The sequence below is a fragment of the Pipistrellus kuhlii genome, unplaced genomic scaffold, assembly GCF_014108245.1.
Source record: "Pipistrellus kuhlii isolate mPipKuh1 unplaced genomic scaffold, mPipKuh1.p scaffold_m20_p_1, whole genome shotgun sequence".
NCBI classification, from domain to species: Eukaryota; Metazoa; Chordata; class Mammalia; order Chiroptera; family Vespertilionidae; genus Pipistrellus; species Pipistrellus kuhlii.
In genome coordinates this window covers 21,532,739-21,559,202 of record NW_023425404.1, presented here as the reverse complement: position 1 = coordinate 21,559,202, position 26,464 = coordinate 21,532,739, and the positions used below count along the sequence as shown (strand labels likewise).

The 26,464-nt window shown below is 44.5% G+C and overlaps 1 protein-coding gene across 3 annotated transcripts in view; it reads left to right on the top strand.

Moving 5' to 3' along the window:
* The window catches only part of PRKCH (protein kinase C eta), a 245,639-nt gene that overhangs the window by 211,761 nt on the left and 7,414 nt on the right, over nt 1-26,464 (top strand). For 2 of the 3 annotated variants that reach the window (XM_036434712.2, XM_036434721.2), the window contains 2 exons: nt 11,606-11,749; nt 12,925-14,218. In XM_036434712.2, the coding sequence (XP_036290605.1) occupies nt 11,606-11,749; nt 12,925-13,071 (291 nt within the window). In that variant the 3' untranslated portion in view covers nt 13,072-14,218. Of the gene's footprint in view, nt 1-11,605; nt 11,750-12,924; nt 14,219-26,464 lie in introns of those variants that run through there. The other variant, XM_045579958.1, reaches the window with a different exon arrangement.

Here is a 26,464-nt window from a genome sequence, read left to right as displayed (position 1 = left end):
TCTCTGTAAAAAAATCAATAAAATATATTTAAAAAAGAATTGGGAGGGAGGCCCGGACAATGTGGCTCAGTGGTTGACCATAAGCCTATGAATGTGAACCAGGAAGTTGAAGTTTGATTCCCAGTCAAGGCACATGCCTGGGTTGCAATCCCCAGAGGGGAGCAAACAGGAGGCAGCCAATTGGTGATTTTCTCTCATCATTGATATTTCTCTCTCCTCTCCTCTCTGAAATCAATAAAATTATATATATAATTTTAAGTTGAATAGTATATATATATATAAATATATTTATATATATATATATATATATATATATATATATATATATATATATATATATATATATTATATATTTTTTTTTTAATTGGGAGTGAGTCATGACCAGTGTTTCTCAATGGCTAGAGAGTCAGCCTGTGAACCAAAAGGTTGAGGATTCGATTCCCGGTCAAGAGGTCAAGGACATGTATCTGGGTTGTGGGTTTTCTCTCTGCCCCTGATCCTTGATCGGGCCAAATGCAGGAGGCAACCACTCAGTATGTCTCTCTCACATCAAAGTTCCCCCTTCCCTCCCACTTTCTCTGACAAGCAATGGAAGTAATAGCCTCAGGTGAGAATTAACAACAACAAAAAAAGAATTGGGAATTGGGAGGATATTTAGGCTGTGGAGGTCCCCCCTGAGGAGTGAGGGGTTCCAGTGCCACACCAGTCTCCCCAAGCTGGGGCACCAGTGCTAGGAAGAAGAGGCTGCATAATATCTGTCTGTAAAAACCCGTGGGGATTGTGTCTGAGTGAGATGGAGGGCTGCTGGAGTCCCAAGCATTCCTCTTGAGAGGCCTAATATATAGACTTACTCACAAACTCACTTGCTCTGAGCTCCAGCCCTGGGGCAGCAAATCAAAAAGTGCCAGGGGCACATGGGGAAGAACTGAATTGACTAGAGTCAGGGCGAAGGCTGGAGGGTCAGGGCAGCTCTCTCCACGATAGAAGCCCTGGCAAGCACAATTGTTCCTTTACTGAGTCCTCCTCCCACCCATACAACAGGTGCAGTTGGTTCTGATTTCTATTTATCTGGCTAACATGTTCACCACATTGATTCCCTGAGACTCCATCCAACTCAAACACCTGCCCAAGCTGTTTCCACTGGCTTTTCTATATAAGCAGCCTGCCTCGGGCTCATGCTGCAGACTTTCCTAAAATCTCTCAAAGGTTCACAAACCCCAAACAAGCAATATCTGGCCTCAGCATGCCTTCTATCTCTTGCTAAGCAGCCCAGGACTAGCACAAGTGGTTACTGGGTCTCAACTTGCATTGTAATTTCTATTAAGTGGCCCCAAACCTACCATGAGCTGTGGCCAGTGTTGGCTTGGAAAGTTAACTTCAACTCATGGTCCACAAGTCTGGCACAAATGGCAGATGGACTCAGCTCACACTGTGGTACCCACCAAAGGGTCCCGGCATTAATGGTAGCCAGCCTCAATTCACAGCATAGCCTCTTCCAAGCACCTTTAAGCCCAGAACAAGCAACAGCAAACCACATATCACTTTGTATCTCCTACCAGGTGGCCCCAAGCCAGACACAAACAGTGGTTGACCTTGGCCTACACTGGAGCCTTTCCTAAGAGGCTCCAGAACCAACATACCTGGTAGCCAGCTTCAGACCACAGCAGAGCACCATTCAACCAGCCTCACAAATGACACACCTGAAGGGCAGATTCGGCTGGCACCAGAGCCCTGCTAAAGTGACTCCTGCTCTGTGAGGTCAGCCCTTGCACAACAGCCTATTGTTGTAGTCATGGCCAGCTCTTACAAACAACCAGTCAGCCTGAGGGTCAGTCCTTCCCACTAATGCAAACAGCAATCAAGGCTCAGCTACAACAGGTGGCACACAAAACCCAGCCACACCTAGCTCAGGTGAGCTGGGAGACTGCACCACTGACCCTCAGAAGATAAGAACTACATGAGGCCATTCTGCCAATACAAGGAGATTTAACAGTTCTCATACACAGAAACAAACCAACAAACAAAAATAAACAGAGTCAGCCAAAAATGAGACAAGCATATCACAAATGAAAGAACAGGTCAAAATTCCAGAAAAAGAACAACAACACACACACTCACACACACACAATGGAGACAAGCCATCTATGAGACACAGAGTTCAAAACACAAGTTATGGCCGAAGCCAGTTTGGCTCAGTGGACAGAGCGTCGGCCTTCGGACTGAAGGGTCCCGGGTTCGATTCTGGTCAAGGGCATGTACCTTGGTTGCGGGCACACCCCCAATGGGGGGTGTGCAAGAGGCAGCTAATCGATGACTCTCTCTCTCATCGATGTTTCTAACTCTCTATCCCTCTCTCTTCCTCTCTGTAAAAAATCAATAAAAATATATTTTAAAAAAACAAAAAACATGGGTTATGAAAATGCTCCAGGAGTTTAAGGGAAGAATAGATACACTCAGGAAGGACTTCAGCAATAAAGATAGAAACCATGAAAAAGAATCAGTCAGAAATGAAGAATACAGTTACTGAAATAAGAATACATTAGAGAAAACCAACATCAAATTAGATGAACCAGAGGATTCAGTCAGTAGTCTAGAAGACAAGGTAGTGGAAAACACCCAATTGGAACATCAAACAAAAATAAGAATTTTAGAAGGGGAGGATAGTTCAAGGGACTTCTGGGACAACACCAAGCATACCCACACTGCATCACAGGAAGACCAGAAGGAGAAGACAGAGCAAGAGATTGAAAACCTATTTAAGAAATAACTAAACACTTTCTTAACCTTGTTAAATAAATAGTCCAGAAAATGCAGAGAGTCCCAAACAAGATGAATCCAAAGAGGCCCACACCAAGATACACTATAATTAAAATGTCAAAAGTTAAAGACAAACTTAAAATAGCAAGAAAAATAAAGCAGTTACTTAACAAGGGAGCTCCCACAAGACTATCAGCTTATTTTTCAACAGAAACTTTGAAGGCAAGAAGGAGTGGCATGAAATAGTCAAAGAGATGAAAAGCATAAACCTACAACCAAAATAACTCTATCTAGCAAGGCTATCATTTAGAATTGAAGGACAGATAAAGAGCTTCCCAAACAAGAAAAAGCTAAAGAAGCTCATCACCACTAAACCAGTATTACAAGAAATGTTAAAGGGACTTCTTTAAGTAGAAAAGAAGTATAGGAAAGAAAATATAGGAAAGAAAAAAAAAATCCTCACTGACAAAAGCAAATAGTTAAAAGTAGTGGATCAGCCAACCATAAAGCTATTACAAAGACTAAAAGGCAAAAGTAGGAATATCATGTGTAATCACAAGAGTACACTAAGGGATACATACAAACATATACACAAAAGAAGTAAGAAATGATGATGAAAACAATGGGGATGGGGTGAGTAAAAATGGCAGTGATTTTATTTTATTTTATTTTGTAGCAATTTTAGAATAGGTGTGAACATAAGCAACTATCAACTTAAAATAGACTGGTGTAAACAAGCTTGGTATATATGAAGCACGTGGTAACCATAAAACAAAAATCTGTAAGATTTTATACAAGAAATAAAAATAAAGGTATCCAAGAACAACACTACAGAAAGTTATCAACATACAAGAGAAAATAGGAAGAGAATAAGAAAGGAACAGAGAAGAACTACAAAAACCAGAAAACAATAAAATGCCAGTAACTACATATCAATCAGTAATTACTTCAAATGTGAATAGTATTCCAATCAAAAGACAAATGGATAATAAAGATGTGGTACATATACATAATAGAAAATTCCTTGGCCAAAAAAAGAATGAAATCTTGACATTTGTAACAACATGGGTAGATCTAAAGAGTATTATGCTAAATGAACTAAGTTAGAGAAAGACAAATATCATACAATTTCACTTGCATGTGAAATCATAATAAACAAGATGGTAACAAACTCACATATAAAGAACAAAGTGATGGTTGCCAGATGGAGGTGGGTAAGGATGAAAAAGGTGAAGGGATTGAGATGTACAAATTGTCTGTTACAAAATAGTCATGGGAATGTTAAGTACAGCATAGGGAACATTTGGTCAATAGTATGGGTGGGCAAAAGTAGCTTTATAATCATTTGTATGGAAAATAATACAATGACCTATAATAATAAAAGGGTAATATGCTAATTAGACCTACAGCAGAATAACCTTCCAGATGACCTTCCAGACAAAGCTCGGGCTGTGAGAGGCTGCGAGAGCCGAGGCAAGCAGCCGTGGCTGTGAAGGCCAAGCCCCGTGACAAATTCCGTGCATCAGGCCTCTAGTGAATTAATAATACAAGAATAAACTATGTTTTGCATACTCAGAACCATAAACCTACTTTTGCCCACCCCTCTCTTGTAATAACTATGCATGGTGTTAGATGGATTCTTATCAGGGTGATCGCTTTGTAAGGTACGTACATGTCCAATTACAATGTTATATACCTGAAACTAATATAATATTGCATGTCACCTATAATTGAAAAATACAGACAAATAAAAACTAGACCATTCTCTTTCCCACTCCAATAGCAACCCCTGCCCAAACCAGCCTGGAGCTGGACCTCTGTGTGCAGGGAGAATGGCAGGGTGATGGACTGTCCTCGTTTCGGCCCTGCCTACTATATTCCACAACTCTGAACAAGCTAGAGCAACCCGCCTTCTCTTGGCTCCTCCAATATTCCATAGCAGCCATCGTGTATAATACCCTGTCCTTGGGAAGCTGACAGTTTGTTTCCTCAGAGCTATTTTGAAAATCCATTATGTATCCTCCCCCATCCCAAGCACCATCCCATCCCCAGTGGTTTCTCATCAGCCTCATCTTCGGTTGCAATATTTGTCCCTGCCTTCTCCTATAGAAAAGTGACTTATCGACACCAAGTCAGAGTCCTGGGTTCTCCTTCCTCCCATGCTGTCCATTCACTAACTCACACAGCTGTCCTTCTCCCTCTTACCACTGCTCTGAGCTGGATGGAGCTGCTGGCACAGGTCCTTCTCTTGCCTGTGCCTCACTACCACGGCTGGCATGGAGGGGTGTGAAAGGAGGCGTGCTGACTGGTCTTCCTAACTAGGTCAGACTGTCTGTGCCAGTGGCAAAAGGCAGACATGTGTGGCTGCAACATGCACACACAAGCTTGCATTTTGTCAACCCCGTGTTGTGCGCCCATGCTGGCTGAGGCTGGCCACCATACCATGAGCCATACATTCTTCTGTGTCCTGAGCTCTTCCTCTGCTCGCCTTCCCCAGGACTCTCTGTAGAGCCGCACAAAGCCTTCTTCCCATTTCAGGGTGTCTCCCTGGAATATTGATGGGGATGCCCTGTGGCACCGTTCCCTTCCCTCTGGCTTGCCAGCACTAGCAGCTAACTCTCTCTGCGCTCTTGTCTGAAATTGAATGAAAGGAGAAGGTCATTTTGTTTGCCCAGCAGCCAAATCCAACCAGTAGGAAGAACATACAGTGTGTTCTCCCTTCTGGAAGAAAATCTTATTAGATTGATGGCTCTATTTATATAACTAGTCCTCCTCCTCTCAAGTCAGGCAGATCTTGAAAGAGGGGAAAAAGAAAGAGGAAAAAAAACAGACACTTTTAGCCATTGTCTACATTATAAAGAGTTTCAAAAGTACACTTGGATCTTGTTATCTCAGGACACATTATGTCACAGGGTTAGTTTGAACTCTCTCCTGTGGAGCATCCAATAGCTCTAAGCCAAAGCCGCTTCCCGTGTAGCAGAGCCCACGAGACATGGAGTGCTGTGCCCCACACCAGACTTACAAGGAAATGGCTCCATTGCACCCTCATCCTGCGTTCATTATCTCCCTCCTCTTATTGATGCAGATACAACTGCACGTTAAAGCCCAAGTAGTATTTGTCTTCTTGTTTTAAGATCGCCTTTAGAAATCTGTACTTTCACAATAATTGTTTCCCAGAGACTATTACTACCATTGTTGGAGCCTGGGACTGTGAGAGCAGAAACAGACCTTGTTCTGTCTTCCACTGGCTGCAACGTGGAGGAGCAGGGAGAGCCAGATGAGTTTCAGGGTCAAGGCTGACCTCAGACTCTCAGTCTCTCAGGCCATGCTCCTGCCTTTAGGCAAAACAGGATGGGCCTACAACTGGTTTAACAAGAGGCTTACTGATAGGGCCTTTTTTCAAGGGCTTCTACGTGATGTACATTTTATGTGGATTATCCCATTTACTTGTCATGGCAGCGTTCTGAGATACAGGGAAATCTCCATTTCATAGTTGGAGAAGCGAGGCCCAGAGAAGTTAAGAAATGTGTGCAAGGTCACAAAGCTCGTTGACGATGGGAACGGGTAGACCGACACAGATCATGGAACTGCGAGCCTAACCGTCAGTTAATAGCTCTTCTATTTTTCACATGTTTCCCTAGTTTACCGTAGGCTTCCCAGGACATTCTTGTACAAACCTGCCCTAAGCCTCTTACATTTCACTGTAGAACTTCTTTCGGGAAGGTGCGTGGCTGACTGCTCTCCCCTGTGGTCAGTTTCTCTGTGGCCCTGACAGAACTGCCGAGTTCCTCATTCTGAGCTCAGGTGTGCCTCTAATTCCTCCCGCAGCGTGTGGTTAGATTCCACCTTAAAGAGGGCCTCAGGAGGCAGGGGAATTCGAGAGGAGCCCATGCATTCTGGATCACCCTCTGGCCCCTGCTTCCCAGTCAGCTTGACACTTACATTTGGGGTGGAGTCAGATTTTCCACCCTGGCCTCCTCACTCTTTGCAGCTTGTAAAGTGCTTTTATTGACCCTAGAAAACTCCTGCCTCCTTCAGTAAATGTGTCCAGAATCTTTCATGAAGACACTTTATTTTCCTCGTTGGCTGACTTTCTCATTGGGCCCATGGTCAGGAAGGAGGTCAGTTGAGGTGAGGCAAACTTTAAGTAGACCTTAGACAAAGACAAATGATTGCTCAAACATTGTTAACTTGTTTGGCATTTGGGTCCCCTTAGGGACATAAGTAAATAAAGGAAATTTTCAGTGAAAGGATCATGCCATTAACTTCTCAGCAGCAGGGACACCCTGCTTAGGAGAGTCCTGTGCCTGGCCCCAGGCCAGCAGCTCCTTGGTCCCCAACCCTGTACCCCTCTACCACTGTGTCCTGCCAAAGACTTCAGGCCAGGGACTAATGTCACCTGATCCCTTAACTCCCCATCTCTGAATCTTTAGAGGGGGTAGTCATAGAGGGGCTGCAGTGTCATCCTGGAAATGGTCCCTGTCCAGGTTTCTGTTTCTTGCTATTTGTTCTCCTCTTGCTTCTTCAGGAGCCCCTCCCACTGCTGCCCTGGCTCTCTTCTCACTCGGGGCCAGGGCACAGGAGCCATCCAGTCAGGGAGCAGAGCCAGCCAGGAGTGGTGGGACATGGCCGACCAGAGCCCATCTGCCACTTTAAAGAGGCAGCCACTGTTCAACCCCAGGCTTCTTTTATCCAGAAAAAGGTCCAGTGTTCCAGAATATCCCATTTTCCAAGAGAAATTGGAAAACTTGACTTTTATGTGATGAGACATTTCCTAGTCTTTAAATGTGTGGCAAGTAATTAAAGGTATTTTAAAACACACTATATGGGCCAAACAAAATGTCTGAGGCCTGGGCCAGTCTCAGCACTCTCTCTCCCTCTCCTTAATCCTGCTGCCCTTCTAGTTTTAGCTCTTGCTCTCAGGGTTAGCTCTCTACCCCCTGTTGCACCCAGACTTACACAGCCAGTCATCTCCACGTGGATGTCTCTATACCTGAAATACAAAGCTGAGCCATCAACCTCCCAAATCTATATACTGTAGGTCTTTTTTTTTTTTTTTACTTTTTTTTTTTTTTTTTTTACAGAGAGGAAGGGAGAGGGATAGAGAGTTAAGAACACCAATCAGCTGCTTCCTGCATAGCTCCCACTGGGGATGTGCCCACAACCAAGGTACATGCCCTTGACCGGAATCGAACCTGGGACCCTTCAGTCTGCAGGCCGATGCTCCATCCACTGAACCAAATTAGTTAGGGCTGTATATTGTAGGTCTTGAGAAATGTTCGATAGTTTGGTTTTGTTCCTTTGACAAAAATACATTACAACTACTTTCATTAATATTTTATTTAATTATTTAGGTAATCCTCACCAGAGAATTTTTTTCCCCATTGCTTTTCAGAGAGAGTGGGAGAAAGAGAGAGAGAGACAGAGAGAGAGAGAGAGAGAGAGAGAGAGAGAGAGAAACATTGAGTGAGAGAGACATCAAGTGGTTGCCTCCCACATGTGCCTCAATTCCGGGGGGTGGAGTGAGTAGCAAATCAGAAACCCAAGTACATGCCCTTGACCAGGAATCAAACCTATGACCCTTCAGTGTGGGGGCCAACAGTCTAACCACTGAGCATACTGGTCAGGACTTCCATTAATATTAATACCACTCAGAGAAATCGGTTTTGCCCTTTATCTCTCTCTGTTACCCAACACCACAGCTCTGTCAGCTGACCAGTGCAGATGGCCCCTTAGTTCTTGAACACCCCCCTTGGCCCTTCTCTCTGCTCCCGGCGGGGTGGGTTGTGTTTGTTCTTCGTCCACAGGCCCTGCAGGACTTGCTCCCAGCTTTTCCTCCCCACTAACCAGACCCTCTTCCAGCTTCTGAATTTGTCATGTCTTCTCAGCTTTTGCCTCAACCTCCTCAACTGCTCATCTGCCACCAGTGTCTGACCCCTCCATTCGGGCTGTATTCATCAGACTGTGGAAGAGTCACCTCCCGAATCACCGCACAGCTCTTGTCACTCACCCCTTCACACACTCTGATGGATCCTACTGGCTGCCCCCTGGTTCCTCAACCATCCCTATATGCCAGCCTTGCCATGCCATGAGCTTCTCCACCAATAGACCAGGTTCCTGCATGCATCTGTGCTGACTGTGTTAGGCATGATGGTGGAAGACAGTGTGCCTATATTCATTCTATCCATCTGCCTATCTCTCATCCAATGCCACCTCTTCCATGAGGCCGTTATTTGCCTTCTCACCACCAGTCCCCAATGCTCTTTATCCAGTTCTTCTTCAAAGTCCCCCCAGGGTTTTGCTCTCTCTTCTCATTCCATCCAGCTGTGTATTGTGGATAAAGCTTGCTTGCTTCTTCCCCCTTCTCTGATCAGCTCCTTCATCATATCACTCCCGCTGTTCTTGTCATCTGTACCTGCATGAGGCCTAATGCGCCACCTTGAATAGAGTAGACACCCGTCAACCTCTGTAAATGGAACTGAATTAAACTTTAAGTGGATGGTTGTATTTAAGGGCTCGAGACAAGCTATTAAAGGTCAAAACAAAAATGCTTTGTTATTCAAAAGGACTTATCAGAACCCTGAGAGAAAGTATCAAGCTAGTGAAAGGGTTATTCTGCCCATCTCCATTTCCAGGGATGCAGTCTTTAGAGTAGGGGTGTCGAACTCAATCAGAGAAGGGGCCAAAATCTAAAATCCAGCCTAAATCGCGGGCCGAATGGTTTACTGAACAGTCATAAACTGTCATTGTGATGGAAACGCAGCGGAGTGCAGTGATGACAGCGCGGTGCGGGCCACATTGCAAGGCCTGGCGGGACGGATTTGGCCCGCGGGCCTTGTGTTTGACACATGTGCTTTAGAGCAACCGCCAAGAGCTGGTCTAGTTTTCCTCAGGCAACACCTCTCCTCACTGCCCTGTGGAAGCTGGCCTCTAGTGCTGGGGCAGGGGAGAATGGGCAGGGTTTCTCACACTCTGGTGTTTCTGCCATCCTGACATCCAGAGCCGTGTGCTCTTCCTCTTGCCCAGAAGAACAAGTTGTACCTGCACAGTCACAGCTGTCCTCTGCTAGCATCACTGGCAGGCCCCCTGGGAATTTCCCACAAGCCATCTGGATCTGTTCTCCCATCCTTGGATCCTGAGTTTTTAAAAACACAGATTTTGGTTGATTCGTTTTTAGAATAGATGCTACTCTTCTATTAGGGATGGTATCCCATTGACTTCTGATCTACCTGTTTCTTTCATGTGTGCATTTCCCTTTCCTTGCTGAGCAGCTGATAATGATACTCCCAACACCCGGGAGAGCCCGCGCAGCAGAGCCCCTCGCTCTCACAGAACTGAGTTACCTGTGAGCTATGTGTCACCTGCCTCCACGCTGACCGCTGCACCTGCCTGGAGAGCCAGCTGCTCTGGTTGGACCCGTGGAGCTCGGAGGCTCCTTTCCCTTTCCGCTCCCCTTTCAGTCCTGTGGCCGCATCCCTTGTCAACCCCATCCGGGGCTCCCCTTTTCATCGGCTTCCCTCTAAAGCTGTTTCAGCATTTCCTGAGGCCCATCCTTTCGGATTTGCTCAAGGACTTTTGCCGCCACCTCCTTTCTCCATTCGATCCTTTTCAGCTGAAGCAACACTGGAGGCTTTGCAGCTGACACCTGGCATGGCAGCGCGGCTGCCTCTAACCTCTAACACCACCTTTTCACGTCTGCACCTTCCACAAGATCGCCTTTGTATTGACTCTGGAAATTTCCACTCCAAAGCAGTTTCTATGAGCACAGCATCACTTTTGTCCTGTATCCATCAATCAAACCTGGAAAGGGGTGCTCAGGGCCTGTCATCAGGTGTCATAAACTTGTTCAAAGACAACACGATTTAAATTTAAAACCAAAACCAAAACATGTTACCCGAGGCAATTTTCTTTTTAAAATGGGAAATTAAGTTAGCTTCAGGGTCTTTGAAATCCAAAATCACATTTTGGCCGTGAAAAGCGAATTATCCCGTGTAGTCCCTGGTCAGGATGTGATCAGAACACCTTTAATTGGCCATTTTGTGAAAGTAGATTTAGCCCAAACATCTTGACAGGAGCACAGCCCCAGGAGAGTTTCCCAAATGAGATGAAGACATGAGGTTTATATACACACATTGAATGTGATGATGCTTGTTTTAGTTTTTGGCTCATGTAGCAAGATTCTCAGTCATTAAACATTTTGAGATGAAAGGACAGGGAAGAAGGGAGCATCTTGAAGGAAAAAAACAAAAAGACAAAACACTTCTCGCTTAAAACCATGATATCTTTGTTACTTAAAGAAAAGTGGGCAACTTTGTCTATCCGAGAGCCAGAACACAGAGTGGGTAAGTTTTTCACCCTTGCGGCTTCTTCACAGAGATCTTCAAAACAATGGCTCTCACTCTTCTCTCTGTGGTCTTGTCAGAGAGTGGGAATCCCGGCCAGCCAGTCAGGAAAATGGCACAGCTGTTCCTAAAAGTAGCCCCATTCATAAGATGTGGGCTGTCTACAACTGCGGAGTTGGAGAAAGGCTCACTACTTTATAAAGAGTTTCTTTTCTTCAAAGAGGAAAGAAAAATACATGGTATTTACAGAAAACTGGACCCTTCAGCTTTATTTTAGTAGCCACATCTGAAATGGAAGTGGGGAAGGCCGTAAATACACAAGCAGCTGCACCTTTAAGGGATGATTCACCCTGGCTGTGCTGCCCTTGATGGAAAATTCAACGAGTTAAGCAAGATCAGCCCGAAAGCCCCCTGGGGCTTCTCTGCCAGAGGGGGCGCCCACCTTCTGTGATGTACTAGTGGTAAATGACTGAATGATCGACTCTCTTTCTCCCCCTCTCTCACAGTTCATGACCAAGAACCCCACCATGCGCTTGGGCAGCCTGACTCAGGGAGGCGAGCACGCCATCTTGAGACATCCTTTCTTTAAGGAAATAGACTGGGCCCAGCTGAACCATCGCCAACTAGAACCGCCTTTCAGACCCAGAATCGTAAGTGTCCATGCCCATCACAGCAGACTTGCCTCTCTCCTTGATATCATAGTGTTCGACCAAAGTCTAATGAGCAACGGGATGGTTCCCCATGAAACACCCACGTGCAGCCTGACACTTGGCAGGGCAGCCTCACCCCAGAGTCAGCACCACGTGCCCAGGTTACTTCCCACAATGTTCTCGCATCTTGCCTGCTACTCTAGCGCAGAGCTGAGGCCAGACTAGGCCAAGTCCCTTTTGTCTGAAGAAAAACCAAGAGCACCAGAGGTACCTCCCCAAGCTGAGTGGGGCAGCCTTCCTGAGGGTGGTCCAGCTCCTGGTCTGAGAAGTCAGCTCTTTCTTAGCTGTGTGTCTAGAGCTCCACATGGGAAGGCAGAGATGCTGGGTTAGCAGAAGGTCAAGAGTTAGGGAGGGGCTGAGGGATGCTCCAGAGGTGGAGAGAAAAGTATCATTGACTCAAGTAAGAGAAGGGAGAGGTATAATAGCAGCAGAAATGACCTCTTCAGCGTAGTTTATAAAGATGTAAAAATACCAGCATTTCCAAGCACACAATTGACTTAATGTGTAAGAGCTTACCAGGTCGGACACCAAGCACCCAAAAGTAACGCCACTGCCTTTAATGGGCAGCCACCTGCCATCTCCCTTGGGATAAGAGAGTTTCTGCCAGCTGGGCATAGAATCTCGCAGGTGGGTAAAGGAAGAGGCCGTTGTTCCCTAAACTCAGTTTCCGAGAAAAGTCTTCCGAGAAAATCCCTTCAAGCACACAGACCTGGGTACGAACAAGAAGTGGGGCGAGTGTGAACTCAGCCTCCATTGGCAAATGTGCCTCTCGGTAAGGCCTGTGGAGCAGTGGCTCCTCAGTGAAATGGAGAGTAAAGGGTGAGTGAGCCAGCTGGATCAGGTGACCAAGTTAATTCCTTAGCCTCCCAGCCTCCGGCTGTCCTTACTCAGCAGGATTTTCATGGGGCTAGTGAATTGGTGGTTACCAAATGCCATAATTATACACAATGCAGTAGATTTACTATAAAATGCTGTGTAATCATAATTGTTATGACTGTAAATAATGCTACAGTGTGAGTGGCAGAGCAGTTCTCTGCACTCGATGGGCTAAGACTCATGGAAGACGAGAGAAAGTCCTCAAGTGGGTAATCTGACCCTTGTTTCCTTGTTGACAGAAATCCCGAGAAGATGTCAGTAATTTTGACCCCGACTTCATAAAAGAAGAGCCAATTTTAACCCCAATTGATGAGGGACATCTCCCGATGATTAACCAAGATGAGTTTAGAAACTTTTCCTTTGTGTCTCCGGAATTGCAACCTTAGCCTGATGGAAGGAGAGAGTGGTGAGAATCGCAAGGGGATGCCAATTTTCCAGGGATTTCCTTTGTGGGGAATTCCCCAGCATCCGCGTTAGAGCAAGAACCTTAATGTCAGGGAGTAGATGGTGGACTCCGAGGGACGGAACTTCAAGAGAGCAACTATTTCAAGTTCTGAGGGAGCCATGGCACTGGAAATAGTACTGAAATGAAGAGTTCATGACGAAATACACTGATCAGCCTATGAGTTTCCAAGGCTGTTTCAGGCTTGGGATATTAAGAGGAACCCAAAGGAGAAAAGTTGTGAAGAATAAACTATATCCTAGAGAATATTCTGAGCCAAACAGAATATTTTCAAGGGACAAATCAAGACTTTGTATGGACTTGTCTGTGCTCTTTAAATCTGTAAGCCAATGAGCTCCTAAGACTGGCCGTCTGTAAGGAGTCTCTAAATGCTAATGAAGAATCTAAAGATAAGGAAACGGGTGGCTTTCCAAATAGAACTATTTACTCTGAAGGAAAAAAAATAATATGGTATGCAAAAAATTATAACCTAAAGCTCAATCTTGAAAACAGATGTTGGGCACCAAGACAACATTCCAATTTATTCTCTTATCCTTACCTTGATATTTATTAGGTGCCCAGTGAGATGGTGCCATGATATTGAGAGCCTGGTGGGCTAGTGTAAACAGATATGCGTACACCACGTTTTCATTCCACAGTCCATTGATTTACCTGAAGGGTGTTTGCATTTTGTGAAATGCCTCTCCACGTTGCACATGCCATACTTCTTTGTACTCAGCTGTTTTCACACAAGGCTCACTGCCACACAGCAACCACCCACACAGCCAGCAGATGAACTAGAGGTGCTTGCTGCCTGCTGGCTTGTGGAATCTCACCGTTGTTGCTCTGGACTCCTCCGTGAAGAATCGCATGCCACTCATGTCAGTGACCAGACTTATGGCTTATACATTAGCAGTTTATTTAAATTATATTTTAAGAGATGGAAATGTTTGTTTGGTTGTGCATCTTCATAATTAGAAATGGCTCTTGTAAACAGGACATTTATCAAAGAAGGATCTTATATGTACCCATGTATGCAGTTGGGGAATTTTATCTTGCTGGAAATAAATGCATTTTGTAGCAAAAAGAAATTTTTTTTGTCTAGAAGGATTTATTCCATCCCCTCTAGAAGAGTAGATATCCAGTGGATACAATGAATAGCTGTGAGCAGAATGGTTAGAACATCTTGACTTAAAGCAAACTCCTGAGAGGAAAGGTTGACATAACCTTTAGTGTATCCCTTAAAAATGAACATGGCCTTCCTCTTACCAAGATGTCTGTTCTGAATCACAGGAATGACTGTTAAACATTGCTGCAACAGACCAACCCTTGAGCTCTCAGGAGCTAGATATATTTATTTCTCCTTCACATAAAATATGGTGCAAGTTCAACAGCCTTCTTCCATCTTATAACTATGCCATTTGGAAAAGGTAGCTTCCAAGGTTGCCATGACAAAGAAGAGTGGATGGAGGACGTGCTTGCTACCTAACCATCTTGCTGAGAAAAGACATGCATCAATGGCTCACATTTGATTGGCTAGTACATGACCTCCCTCTAACTACGAAAGGGATGGGCAGTTATAGAGCAGCAAGGGGTGGCTGGCTAGTATTAACAGTTTCTTCTGGGGGTTCTTTTTTTAAAATTTTTTATTATTATTACTGACTCTATTCCCTATGCAGTACATTATTTTTTATTTATTGATTTGAGAATTTCAGAGAGAGAAGCATAGATTTGTTGATCCATTTATTTATGCATTCATTGGTTGACTCTTGTGTGTGCCCTGACTGGGGATGGAAGCCACAAACTTGATGTATCAGGATGATATGCTAACCAACTGAACTACCTAGCTAGAGTCCTTGGGGGTTCTTTTTTCATTCCAAGGTGGTAAGTGACTTGAATTAGTAGAGAGCTAGGAACCTCCATTTTAGTTTTGTTTAGCACTTAACCCTTCCTAGATACTCTCACTTAGACACTTTTCACTAGATCTTCCTAATATCCCTGGGAAGTGAGGCAGGTCATTTTACCACTACTGTAGTCTAGTATGACTATTGAAGCACATCCTATCTAATAAAAGGGTAATATGCAAATTGACCATCACTCAACACACAAGATGGCTACCTCCATGTGGTGAAAGATGGGTGCACCCATGTGGACACAAGATGGCCACCACCAGATGGCTAGCAGGGGAAGGCAGTTGTGGACGATCAGGCCAGCAGGGGAGAATAATTGGGAGGGACCAGGCCTGCAAAGGAGGGCAGTTGGAGACCAGGCCTGCAGGAGAGGGCAGTTTGGGGAGGGGGGAGGACCAGGCAAACAGGGGAGAGAAGTTGGGGGGGACCAGGACAGCAGGAAAGGGCAGTTGGGGAGGAACCAGGACAACAGGGGAGTGCAGTAGGGGGGGGGAACCAGGCCAGCATTGATCAGGGTGGCAGGGGAGTGTTTAGGGGTGATCAGGCTGGTAGGCAGAAGCAATTAGGGATAATCAGGCAGGCAGGCAGGCGAGCAGTTGGGAGCCAGTTCTGGATTGTGAGAGGGAAGTCTGACTGCCCATCCTGAGATTGGGCCTGAACGGGCAGTTGGGCATTCCTCAAGGGGTCCCAGATTGGAGAAGGTGCAGGCTGGGCTGAGGGACACCCCACACCCCATGCATGAATTTTGTGCACTGGGCCTCTAATTTTATAAATAAGAGTGAAAGAGAGGCTCAGAAGAGTTGAGTTATTGGTTACCCAAAGGTTTCTGACTTGTTAAGGAATGAATCCACTCTAGAGTCTAAATCTTTGAAGTACTATCCCAACAGACTTCTGGAAAAGGAGGGATCATTCTGACCTTGGGACTTTTTGGTCTATAACATAGCTACTTTGCAGTTCTGGGTCTTCTGCTCTGTGAGGTGATTAGCTTGCTAAGGTTTGTCTCCCACTGGTAAGGAACCATAAAGAAGAAAGCGTGCCTCCTGGGCATGTTTACAGAATCCATTATCACGGCCATGTGAGGGACCCACAGTCCTCTTTGATGAGTCTGTGATTACTCAGCGGCTTCCCTCTTCACAACCTGTTCTCCAGCCTGCTACATGAGTCAGTTTGGGCTAAGTCCATTCTCTTAAGATAATTTCAGATCTACCAGACAGATTATTGACAGCCAATCAGTTTGCTATGACAGGATTCCATTGCTTCTTCCTCATTTCTCTTTTAAATGTGAGGAGAGAGGATATTCAGGATATTTAATAACAGTCTCTTACTCCCAGGGTCAGAGATCAGTTTCACATCTTTCATCAGTTCTCCTAAACCTTGCATCCTTTCTGAGGATCACAAGGCCGGTGGCCTGCCTGCACTTCCTGGGCAGGCTGGCCACAAGCCACTCGATCAGCAAGTGCGGAGTCTGCTGTAGCAACTGATGGGTTCCCTGAGCTCAGATGACAGCATGAGGTCAAGAGGAGATCACCCTGAACCTCTCCCCAAACTCCCCTTCCTCTTGGATAAGGAATATTTAGAGATCTTTAGGTCTTATCCCCCTGTTGTCCTCCCCAGGTAGTCCTCATCCCCACACCCATTTGTCCCCACCCTCTCAAGGTATTCCACACTGCACTAGACAAGCAGGCCTAAGTGACTAAAAGAATAACTACAAAGCTTTTGCTTTGAGATGATCCATTTTTTACTGCAAAGATGTTTTCACTTCATAATAATTGCTAGCATTTAGTGCACGTTTTCTATCTGTTCCAAACACTTTATTTTATTTTTTTAAATATATTTTATTGATTTTTTTACAGAGAGGAAGGGAGAGAGATAGAGAGCTAGAAACGTCAATGAAAGAGAAACATCAACCAGCTGCCTCTTGCACACCCCCTACCGGGGATGTGCCCGCAACCAATGTATATGCCCTTGCCCGGAATTGAACCTGGGACCTTTCAGTTCGCAGACCGACGCTCTACCACTGAGCCAAACTGGCTTTGGCTGTTCCAAACACTTTAAATTCATTAACTTATTCAATACCCCAGAGGTATGTACTCTCATCGTCATTGTACAGATAGGGAAACTGAGGTATACCAAGATTAAGCAACTGTCCAAAGTCACATAACTAAAGCAGTAGGGTCAGGATTTGGACCAGGCAGTTTAACTCCAGAGTTCCTACTTTTTTAGCCCAATTTAGTAAGGTTTTTCTAGTAAGGCCAATTCTATTTTTCCCCACTTCTGGGGGTTTTAAGAATAAAAAACTGTAAAACTTGGATTGGCAGGGAGCACTAGATAAATTGCCAACTGGGCAGGACAGTACTTAGTCATTCTGTCTGTAGGACCATTTATCAGCAGTGAGATTATGGAATTTGCATGTCAAAGGCCTGGCACTGGTAACCCCCCTGAAGGAAACTGGGGCAGGCCAGAGTGATGCAACTGAGACTTGGACCTCCCCAAGGAAGGGGAAATTGTCTGGTCATACTATATCCTATAAACCCCTTCTGTACCCCTGGGTAACCTCTGAGTCTTGGTGGGGTTTCCAGTCCTTTCCTTTCCCTTTAGAGGAGTGAGCCTCTTCACGGTTTAGTAACTCCACCCACCCTGCTTTCTCCTGGGGCCTCACAGGAAGAAGGCATGTAGCCTGGGTCCTGAATGGGCAGCTGTATTCTTCCAGCGACAGAGCTGATGTAACTTGTTAGCAAAGAGCAAAAGTAAAACACCGCATTTACCATGCATTGACCTTAATTGGGTACAGGTTGCCTTGAAAATATTCCAGCCACGGATTTGGCCTTGACCATATCACGGGGCAATGCCATAAAGTGTTGTGTCTTCTTTATCTCCAGATTTAGTCAACCTCATTACTTCATCTGGCTGTGTTGACTCTAAAATGACTGGACAGTCCACTGTGACTGCCCCTGGCTCAGAATCACACTGGGTCCTATCACTTCTCATTTCATATCATCTGAGGATAAGACTCAGATACAGCCTGAGACATTCACAGAGGAAAGGAGCCCTGTGGTCATAAGTTCTCCTGAACTGAGTTGCAGTTGAATAGAGAGAGCCAGGCTGGCAGCTATGAATGGGGCTTGGTAGTGTCCCCTCACTCCTGTGTTGAAGCAGAACCAAAGCCGGGAGTGCCACCCTCAGCTTCATCCTGTCCCGGCTGTCCCCATTGCCCCCATCACTCCTTCTCCCATGTCAGTTGTTCTTTCTCTCTCCTGCTTCCTCAATCTTTATTTCCCAGTAAGTCAGTTCTGTACTCTCTTTCCTTCCTCTACCATTTGATTTTTCAGGGCCCAACCTGGCATATGAGCCAGTTTCCCCACCACCAAGATGATACAAAAATCCTGATTTGCATATTTATATTATAGGCTCTTTTAGAGGCCAAAAATGGCAGCCGCCATTGTATTTCTCCCATGTATTCCTGAACCTTCGGCATCACCCTGTGACAGCTCTGGCCTTGGCATTGACTGCCTATCAGAGCAATCCTGCCTACCCTGCCCACCATCATTCTGGGAGGCAAGACACTATAGAGGTGAAGAGCCTGGGCTTGAGTAGAACACAGACTTGTGTGCTGGATCTGCCACTCACTGTGTGTCCTTGGGGCAAGTCAGTTTTCCCCCAGATCTCAATGTCATCTGTGAAATGGGAGTGAGAATGGCACCAGCCCACCTCATATTATTACAGCAGGCATTAGTATAATATTCTAGGTGGAGCAGGAACCCCAGGGCTGGGAAGTAGAAATGCTCAATCACTGTTGGTGATTACTATTGTCAGCCATCCAGAGAACCAGGGAACATTGCATGGGAAAGCAGCAGAACATGGGTAGAATGGGACTCACCTGATGGGGATGGTGTGCAGCTCCACATTGGAGGGGCTTAATTTTCTAGCTAGTTGGGGACAGAGATTGCTCAGGAGATTTGGTCCAAAACTTATAAGTTTTGAGTCCCTCCTGACCTGACTGAAATGCAGGAGCCATATTGAGTATTGATCAGTATTGAAACTGTGCTGCTCACCCTAAAAAACAAAGGCAAGAAATATCCATGGCTCTCCCTACAACGGCTCTTCTCTCAAGCCTTTCAGGAATAATTTTGTTCCTATGGATTTAACCTGATGGTGCATTTAACTCACTTCTGACAAATACACAGAAACTACATCCTAACACGATATCTACTGGGTACCCTCCAGACACTCAACATGCCTGTGGGCCTGTTCAGAAAAGCAAGGACATGTACTCAAGAAGTTGACCAGGTCCTGGCATGCCTAAGGATTTGAAGCTAGTATAATAATAAAACCAAGGCTTTCTCTCCCTAGATGAAGACATATATGAAGAAGTTTCTAGTAATGTGAGAAACCCTGTAGTCCTGTGTATTCCTACAGCACCCCGTCCTCACACACTAGCCTTCCAGACCACCCAGGGCTGCCTTTCTCCTGCCACCAAGGCAGTTCTTGCCTCACAGGGTTTCATTCTTCTAAGGGCTGAACCAAGCTAGAAAACTTGGGCTAGACAAAGTGAAGGTTGTGTAGTCAAATGTCCATGTAGGTTGCCGAGGTTAAGACAGGAATCTTCTTTGGACATATTTCAAGCTAGAAACCAGGGATCGTCTAGTAGTCATTTGATCTATGAGTGTCAGCAATAACCTGGATAACCCCTCAAATTCTTCTAGCCTTGTGCTCTCATGACTAATGGTGAGCTGAGGAATGTGGTTACTCAGCCTCCACCAGCAGATATCAACTCTGTATCACTCGCACTAAAACAAACCTCCATCACTTGAATTATCTCCCTGTCCATCTCTATACAACCCACTGTGTGTGTGTGTGTGTGTGTGTGTGTGTGTGTGTGCGCGCGCGCTCATGATCCCAATCCCAAATTCCCTGTAGGCATATATTCATTTCTAAAATCACATAGCAATATTTCATACCTGGAAGCCTCTCATATTTTTCATGCTTGTTCATACACAGGAAGGAAAAATGCTTTCTAAAGTTAAGCATCAGATCACTAGCAAGATAAGCCTCCTCTAGCCACTGGTGAGTACTTGTGAATAAAAGAGAAAGCAGTATTCCTCAATTCTGCTCCCTCTGTTTTGTTTTTTCTCAAAGAAAGTGATTTTCAAGAAGAAAATATTACAATGAGTATAGTCCAAGGTAGAGTAAGAGATGATATAAAGCATTCAGGTGAGTACAGGCAACATCTCTGGACAGAATTATTTAGGCAGTAATTTATGAGCACTGGAAGGTGTACTCATCATCAGGTCTGAGCTGAGGTTAACAAAATAAGCTTGGAAAGTCGGATCATGTTTTCTCTTTGGATGGTCACTAGACTGGTTCATCGGGGAGATGATAGGTTTCACGTAGCTGAGCTTTAGCAACATACATGACAGAGTCTCATTTCCTGTGGCCAAGGCAACTCAGTGAACAATGATACCCAAAGTATGGTGACAAATAAATTAGAATCCATCTGGAACAGTGTTCTGCACCCTTGGGCAGCCCCTGCTCCTCTGAAATGAAGACAAATACCATGTCTTCCTTTAATCTTAGATTTTTCCTTTAATTTTATTTTAGATTTCAAACAATCAACATCATGACTAAATACAAACATTAGGCAGTGGGACAAAGTGGTACTATGTTTTCAAACTATAAATGCCCTCCCAGGAGATTCTGATAGGAAAAAATAAACTGTAGCTTAGAGATCCAATCACTTGTTGCACTAATATTTATTGAACACCAACCATATGCCTATCATGTTCTTATTGCTGGGATAACTAGAGTGAATAAAAACACCCAAAGATCCCTGCATTCATGGAAAAATTTGAATCTAGAGAGGTTATATTTTTTTTTGCCAAAATTAATCCACTTAAGAGTAAAGTGATCTGGCTGGCGTGCCTTGGTAGTTGAGCATTGAGTTATGAACCAGGAGGTCACAGTTCAATTCCCAGAGTACATGCCTGGGTTGCGGTTCAATCCCCAGTGTAGGGCATGCAGGAGACAATGATTCTCTCTCATCACTGATGTTTTATATATATATATATATATATATATATATATATATATATATATATATATATATATATATATATATATTAAAGAGTAAAGTGGCCTCATGGTCTTGCCTTCCTCATATTTATATCTGTAGCACCTGGCATATTATAACTGCTTAAGAAATCTGTGCTATTGAATGATATAATCAAAGCTAGGTGTCAAACACACTTTTTTACTCCAAAAATAATATTCTTTCACAGCTCCGTGCTGGAACAAATTTAAGAAATAAATATAACCTGTACTTGGGTCTGAGAAAGCTAATTATATCAGAACAAGATGTAAGTGACAAGACTTGACAGCATGAATAAAAAAATTAGGCAGAGGCATAGAGTAAATTCAATATATGTATCCATCCAACTAGCATCAGGATTCACCAGAACCTTTTACAAATGACAGGGACATTACAATGAGCCATAATCCCCACCATCCTGAGGCGTAGGGTCCAGTGAATGAATATACAATAGTAGGGTGCTGTGGATGCCAAAAAAAGATGAAACTGCAGTGTTAGGCTTCAGAGTTGCAACCATGGAGCCTCAGGTGAGGGGAATGATGAGCCCCACTGAGCCATAATTAGACTGTGCCTGGAAAATTGGACTTGAGTCTAGACTCCACCATAGAGAGAAATAAGGTTGAATCATGGCCCAGCCTGTGTGGCTCAGTGGTTGAGTGTTGATCCATGCAACAAGAGGTCATCAGTTTGATTCTGGGTCAGGGCATATGGCCAGGTTGCTGGCTTGATCCCAGTCCCTCTCTCTCTTTAAAAACAATAAAAACATTATATGTATATATAAAATAATAGCTGAATCACTATCAGAGGAAAGGGAAATGAAGGGAGTGATAACCTGTAACACAGCAAGTGAGGAGGTGAACTGGGAGTTAGCCTGAGAAGAAAAGTCAGGGTAACCTTCTAACCACCTTTGGATAAATGAAAAGCTATTATGGCCATCTTTAAGCTGCATTCCAAATGTTTCCAGCTCTCTGATTCCTGGGCATGGAGTATGAGCCCCTTTACAGTCTTGTTATCGGGTCTAGTAATAATTAATGTCGTTTTTAAACATTCGTTTAAAATCTTGCTTGGCGTTGACTTGTATTGACATAACCTTCAAACACGTGGTATCTACAGAACGTGTGAGGTGCAATTAACAAGTTTTGCTTGAAAAAGTTTGTGTTTGGTTTGGTTTTTGTTGCAAAACTAGGGCTAAGAAGATGGCAGATGAAGAGCATATTCGTCACTGCATGCTTTACGAGTTCCAATTAGGAAGAAAAGCAAGTGAGGCTGCAAAAAACATCTGTAGTGCTCTTGGTCAAGATGCAGTTAGCGCCAGAAAATGACAGCGTTGGTTTGAGAAATTTCGCGAGGGAAATTTTTCGTTAGATGACAAGAGTGGTTGAGGCCGTGTGTCCAATTTTGATCAAGAAGCTCTTTCAGCTCTTTTGGTGCAAAATCCTCAAATTACCCAACAAGAGCTTGCGACAACTTTAAATTGTTCACAAAAACCAATTTCCAATCAATTGCGTGCACTTGGCAAAGTCCAAAAGTTTGGAAAATGGGTTCCTCATGAGTTGACCAACAACAACCGTAATCAAAGAGTCACAATTTGCAGTTCGCTCCTCTCTCGTCAAAACCGTTTGCCGTTTTTAGAGCAAATTGTTACCGGAGATGAAGAATGGGTGCTGTATGTTAATTTGAAAAGGCGGCCTCAATGGTTGGACAAAAATGAGGCTCCGCAGCCCACGCCAAAACCTGACTTGCATGCGAAAAAAGTGATGTTGTGTGTTTGGTGGAATTTTAAAGGAATTCTTCATTATGAACTTTTACCATCTAACCAAACCATTACAAGTGCAGTGTATAGTGCCCAATTGGAAAGGTTAGCCCAAGCTTTAAGAGAAAAAGAACCCGCGCTGATTAATTGGAAGGGCGTAATTCTTCACCACGATAACGCACGACCGCATACTGCAAGAATCACTGCTGAAAAACTGCGCCGGTTGGAATGGGAAGTTCTCCCTCAACCTGCATATTCTCCTGATATTGCCCCTTCCGATTACCATTTGTTTCGTTCTTTGCAAAACTTTCTTCTTGGAAAAAAATTTAATAATGAAGAATGCCTCAAAAATGCATTGACCAAATTTTTTGCATCAAAATCACAAGAATTTTACAACAGAGGGATTAAAATGCTTCCTGAGCATTGGGCACAAGTATTCAACAGTAGAAAACAATGGCAACTATATTGTTGATTAAATTTTGTTGTATTGTTTAAATAAATTCGATTTAAAAAGTATTAGGAAACGACATTAATTATTACTAGACCTAATAAGTACATGTAAGGCCACTGGAATAGTTCTAGCCAATGAGTTAAAAGCATAAGGATGCACAGTACTTGCAAGCTAGAACACTTCAGTGCTGCTGAGGGACTCTCTCTTTCCTCCAGTAAATGGCGATGTTGAGAGAGGACAATTTGGCTGACAGCCTGCATCTCTGAGTTAATGAGCCATTACTCAGCCAACCCTTGATGGACATTTTACACAAGCAAGAAAGAATTAGTATTTGTCTTACTGTTGTTCAGTGCTGCTGAGATTACAGCAGTGGTTCATGCACCATAGCCTATGCCTGCCATATGGAGACGGATTGGTCTGGGCGTTTACAGGATTAGAACTAGGATGATGTCAGGTAGCAACAGGTTACAGAATTTGTTTTAGCATAAAAATGAGCTTTTTCATAAAGGTACTCCTGTAGAAACAACATCCTTGGAGGGAAGGAGTCCGCCATCACTGGGCATCTTCAAACAATCTCAGCTCTCAGCAGGATGACAGACAGAAGTCAGACTGGATAATCACAGAGTGGTCCCTTCCAACCCAAGAGAATTCCATGCCACAATCTGAAATGTACTTAGCAAGTGCTCCATCATTGTGCTGCTTCCCCTGGCCCACTGGGTAGGCCTGGAGTTGGCTTACCATAATGTTTCCACTGGCCACATGCCCAGGCCCCTGCTGCTCTCACTATACCACAAAGTCATGAATCTGTGCCCAGCACTGCCAGAGGGGATCAGCAAGTGTACACAGAAATGCAGCAGCTCAGATGGCAAATGGGAAAGGCTCTCTTGACCCACCTTAGTGCAGAGTGATAAGCAGTTCTCTGTGATGCCTCTCTGCATCCTTAACATCCTGCTGCCAGTGGGAAACCAGTGAAGCTCACCCCTATTGGTTTGTTCCTCATCATGCTTATCTGCCTTCTAGGAACAAGAGCTAATCCTCCTCCCTAACAAGGCAGAACTCCAGTGCAAAGATCTCTGAGGAGATGTGCTGAGGGAAAGGCTCTCTTTGGTTCTTAGCATCAAAGACTGAGTTTGAGCCCTTGACCAATTTTTAGTGGTTTGCTGGAACTGCATTACACTGGCCCATAAGAACCAAATGTACACAATTCTTCCCGAGTTAGTGTTCAATGAGCTCACAGTGGTAGCTTAAAATTGGCCAAGGTAAGAATATTTACCCTTGGAAAGTGGAAAATAATACAAATCAGGCTGTTTTTATTTTTAATGTTTTTATTGGTTTTCATTAAGAGAAAGAGGAAGGGAGAGAAACATTAATCAGCTGCCTCCTGCACACCCACTACTGGGGATTAAGCCTAAAACCCCTACCCTGACCTGGAATCAAACCAGCAACCTCTTGGTGCATGGGGCAATGCTCAGCCAACTAAGCCACAGCGGCCAGATCACAGTGATTTTATTTTTTAAATGTTATGTATGTATGCATGTATGTATTTGACAATGTAACAACACACTGATGGGAATAGTGGGAGAATCATGGTCTTAGGAGCCAGGCTGAGCTTGGTTCATTTTAGCACTGCTGCTACTAGCTATTGTCATTGGGGAGAAAGTACTGAAATTTCTGTGAACTTTAGTTTCCTTGTCTGTGAAATGGAGACAATGAAAATCAAACTACCTTAGCAGGTATATGAGGATTAAATGAGATTAGGTCCACAGATCAATGACTCAACTAAACAAAGCTCCTTCAATCTTGAGTTACATGCAGACAACCAACTCCAGAGGCAGGAAAAGAACACTCCTACATCATGACTTTAAATAAAATGTGCATAACCTTCTCAGAAGCTTCCCAGCCTCATATATTCATAACCCCTTGGCCAGTTTAGCATAACATGGCTATACCTAAAGCCAATAACATGATTACACCTAAAACCTCCCATTTCAAGGAATAGAGGCCATGCCCTCACTCCTGAGAGTGCCCTGGTGGGGTTTTTAAAGCTCCTAAGGTGGTCCATGTGCAGTTAGAACATAGACTCAGTGGCTTAGAGTGTAAGTCTGAAACTTAGCCCCAGGGAGTTAGAGAGGAACTCATTCTCTGAAGGACAAGAATGGAGGACACAATCAGAGCTCGAGGAGTGTGGAGGGGACGGAAGAGGAGGGACGGCTGATTATCAGGTAACCAGCAGTGTTGGCCACATTCTCCATTCCCAGTTACTGGATCTCCTTGGTGCACAGAGCTCTGGGAAACAAACGGATACATTAAGAAATGCTTGTTGTTAGAATTAAGACATGCAACAGTTTGAAAATAGACATGAGGTCTTGGATTAAGATTTGGAAAGCGAAGGAGTAGGAGGGAGAGGGTTAAGAAAGTTTTTGCAGTTCCAGTTCAAGATGGCAATGAAAGAGGCTTCTGAATCCCCTCCTCAAATGGACACACCAAATCTACAGCTACATGCAAAATAAATCCAGAAACTGGTCGACATGCTCCTACATACGTGGTTGAACAAGAAAACCCCCACACTGAACCAGGTAGCAGAGCCCAAGCTAGAACCCTGCTATAAGCCCCACCCCTAGCCCAGGGAAATACAACCTGGGAACAACACACAACTCTGAGCTTCCCCCTGAGGACCTAAGGGTTTAGATCCCACAGCTGGTGCCCAACTTTTAAGATTTCCTCCTGAGAGACAGGCCCCGAAAACACATAGTCCTGAAGGCCACAAGACCCAAAAGACTGTAGAAAACTAAGAAACCGCTCTTAACAGGCTCCTGCCGACTCCCCATGGCTATAGCTGCCAGAGCCTAGAGAGCAAAGGAAGCAGAAATAACCGCCTAGTCTTTTTCTGAAAGAAGCCAGTATTCTCTGCAGATTTTAAAAGTTACCACCTTACGAGCAGGCTTTTAACTTAACACACATGTGGGAACTGACTGCAAGCCTCTCCAGAGGCCACACAGTCTGGTGGACGCCGTCTTTGCATTTTCCCTCTGCCAACCCGAGACCGCTGGTGTATCCCGGACAGGAGCTTGTTCACCATCTGGGACCTTGACTTTTGTGGCTGCTGCCCACGGGATACAACCAGCAGGGCTTGCATTC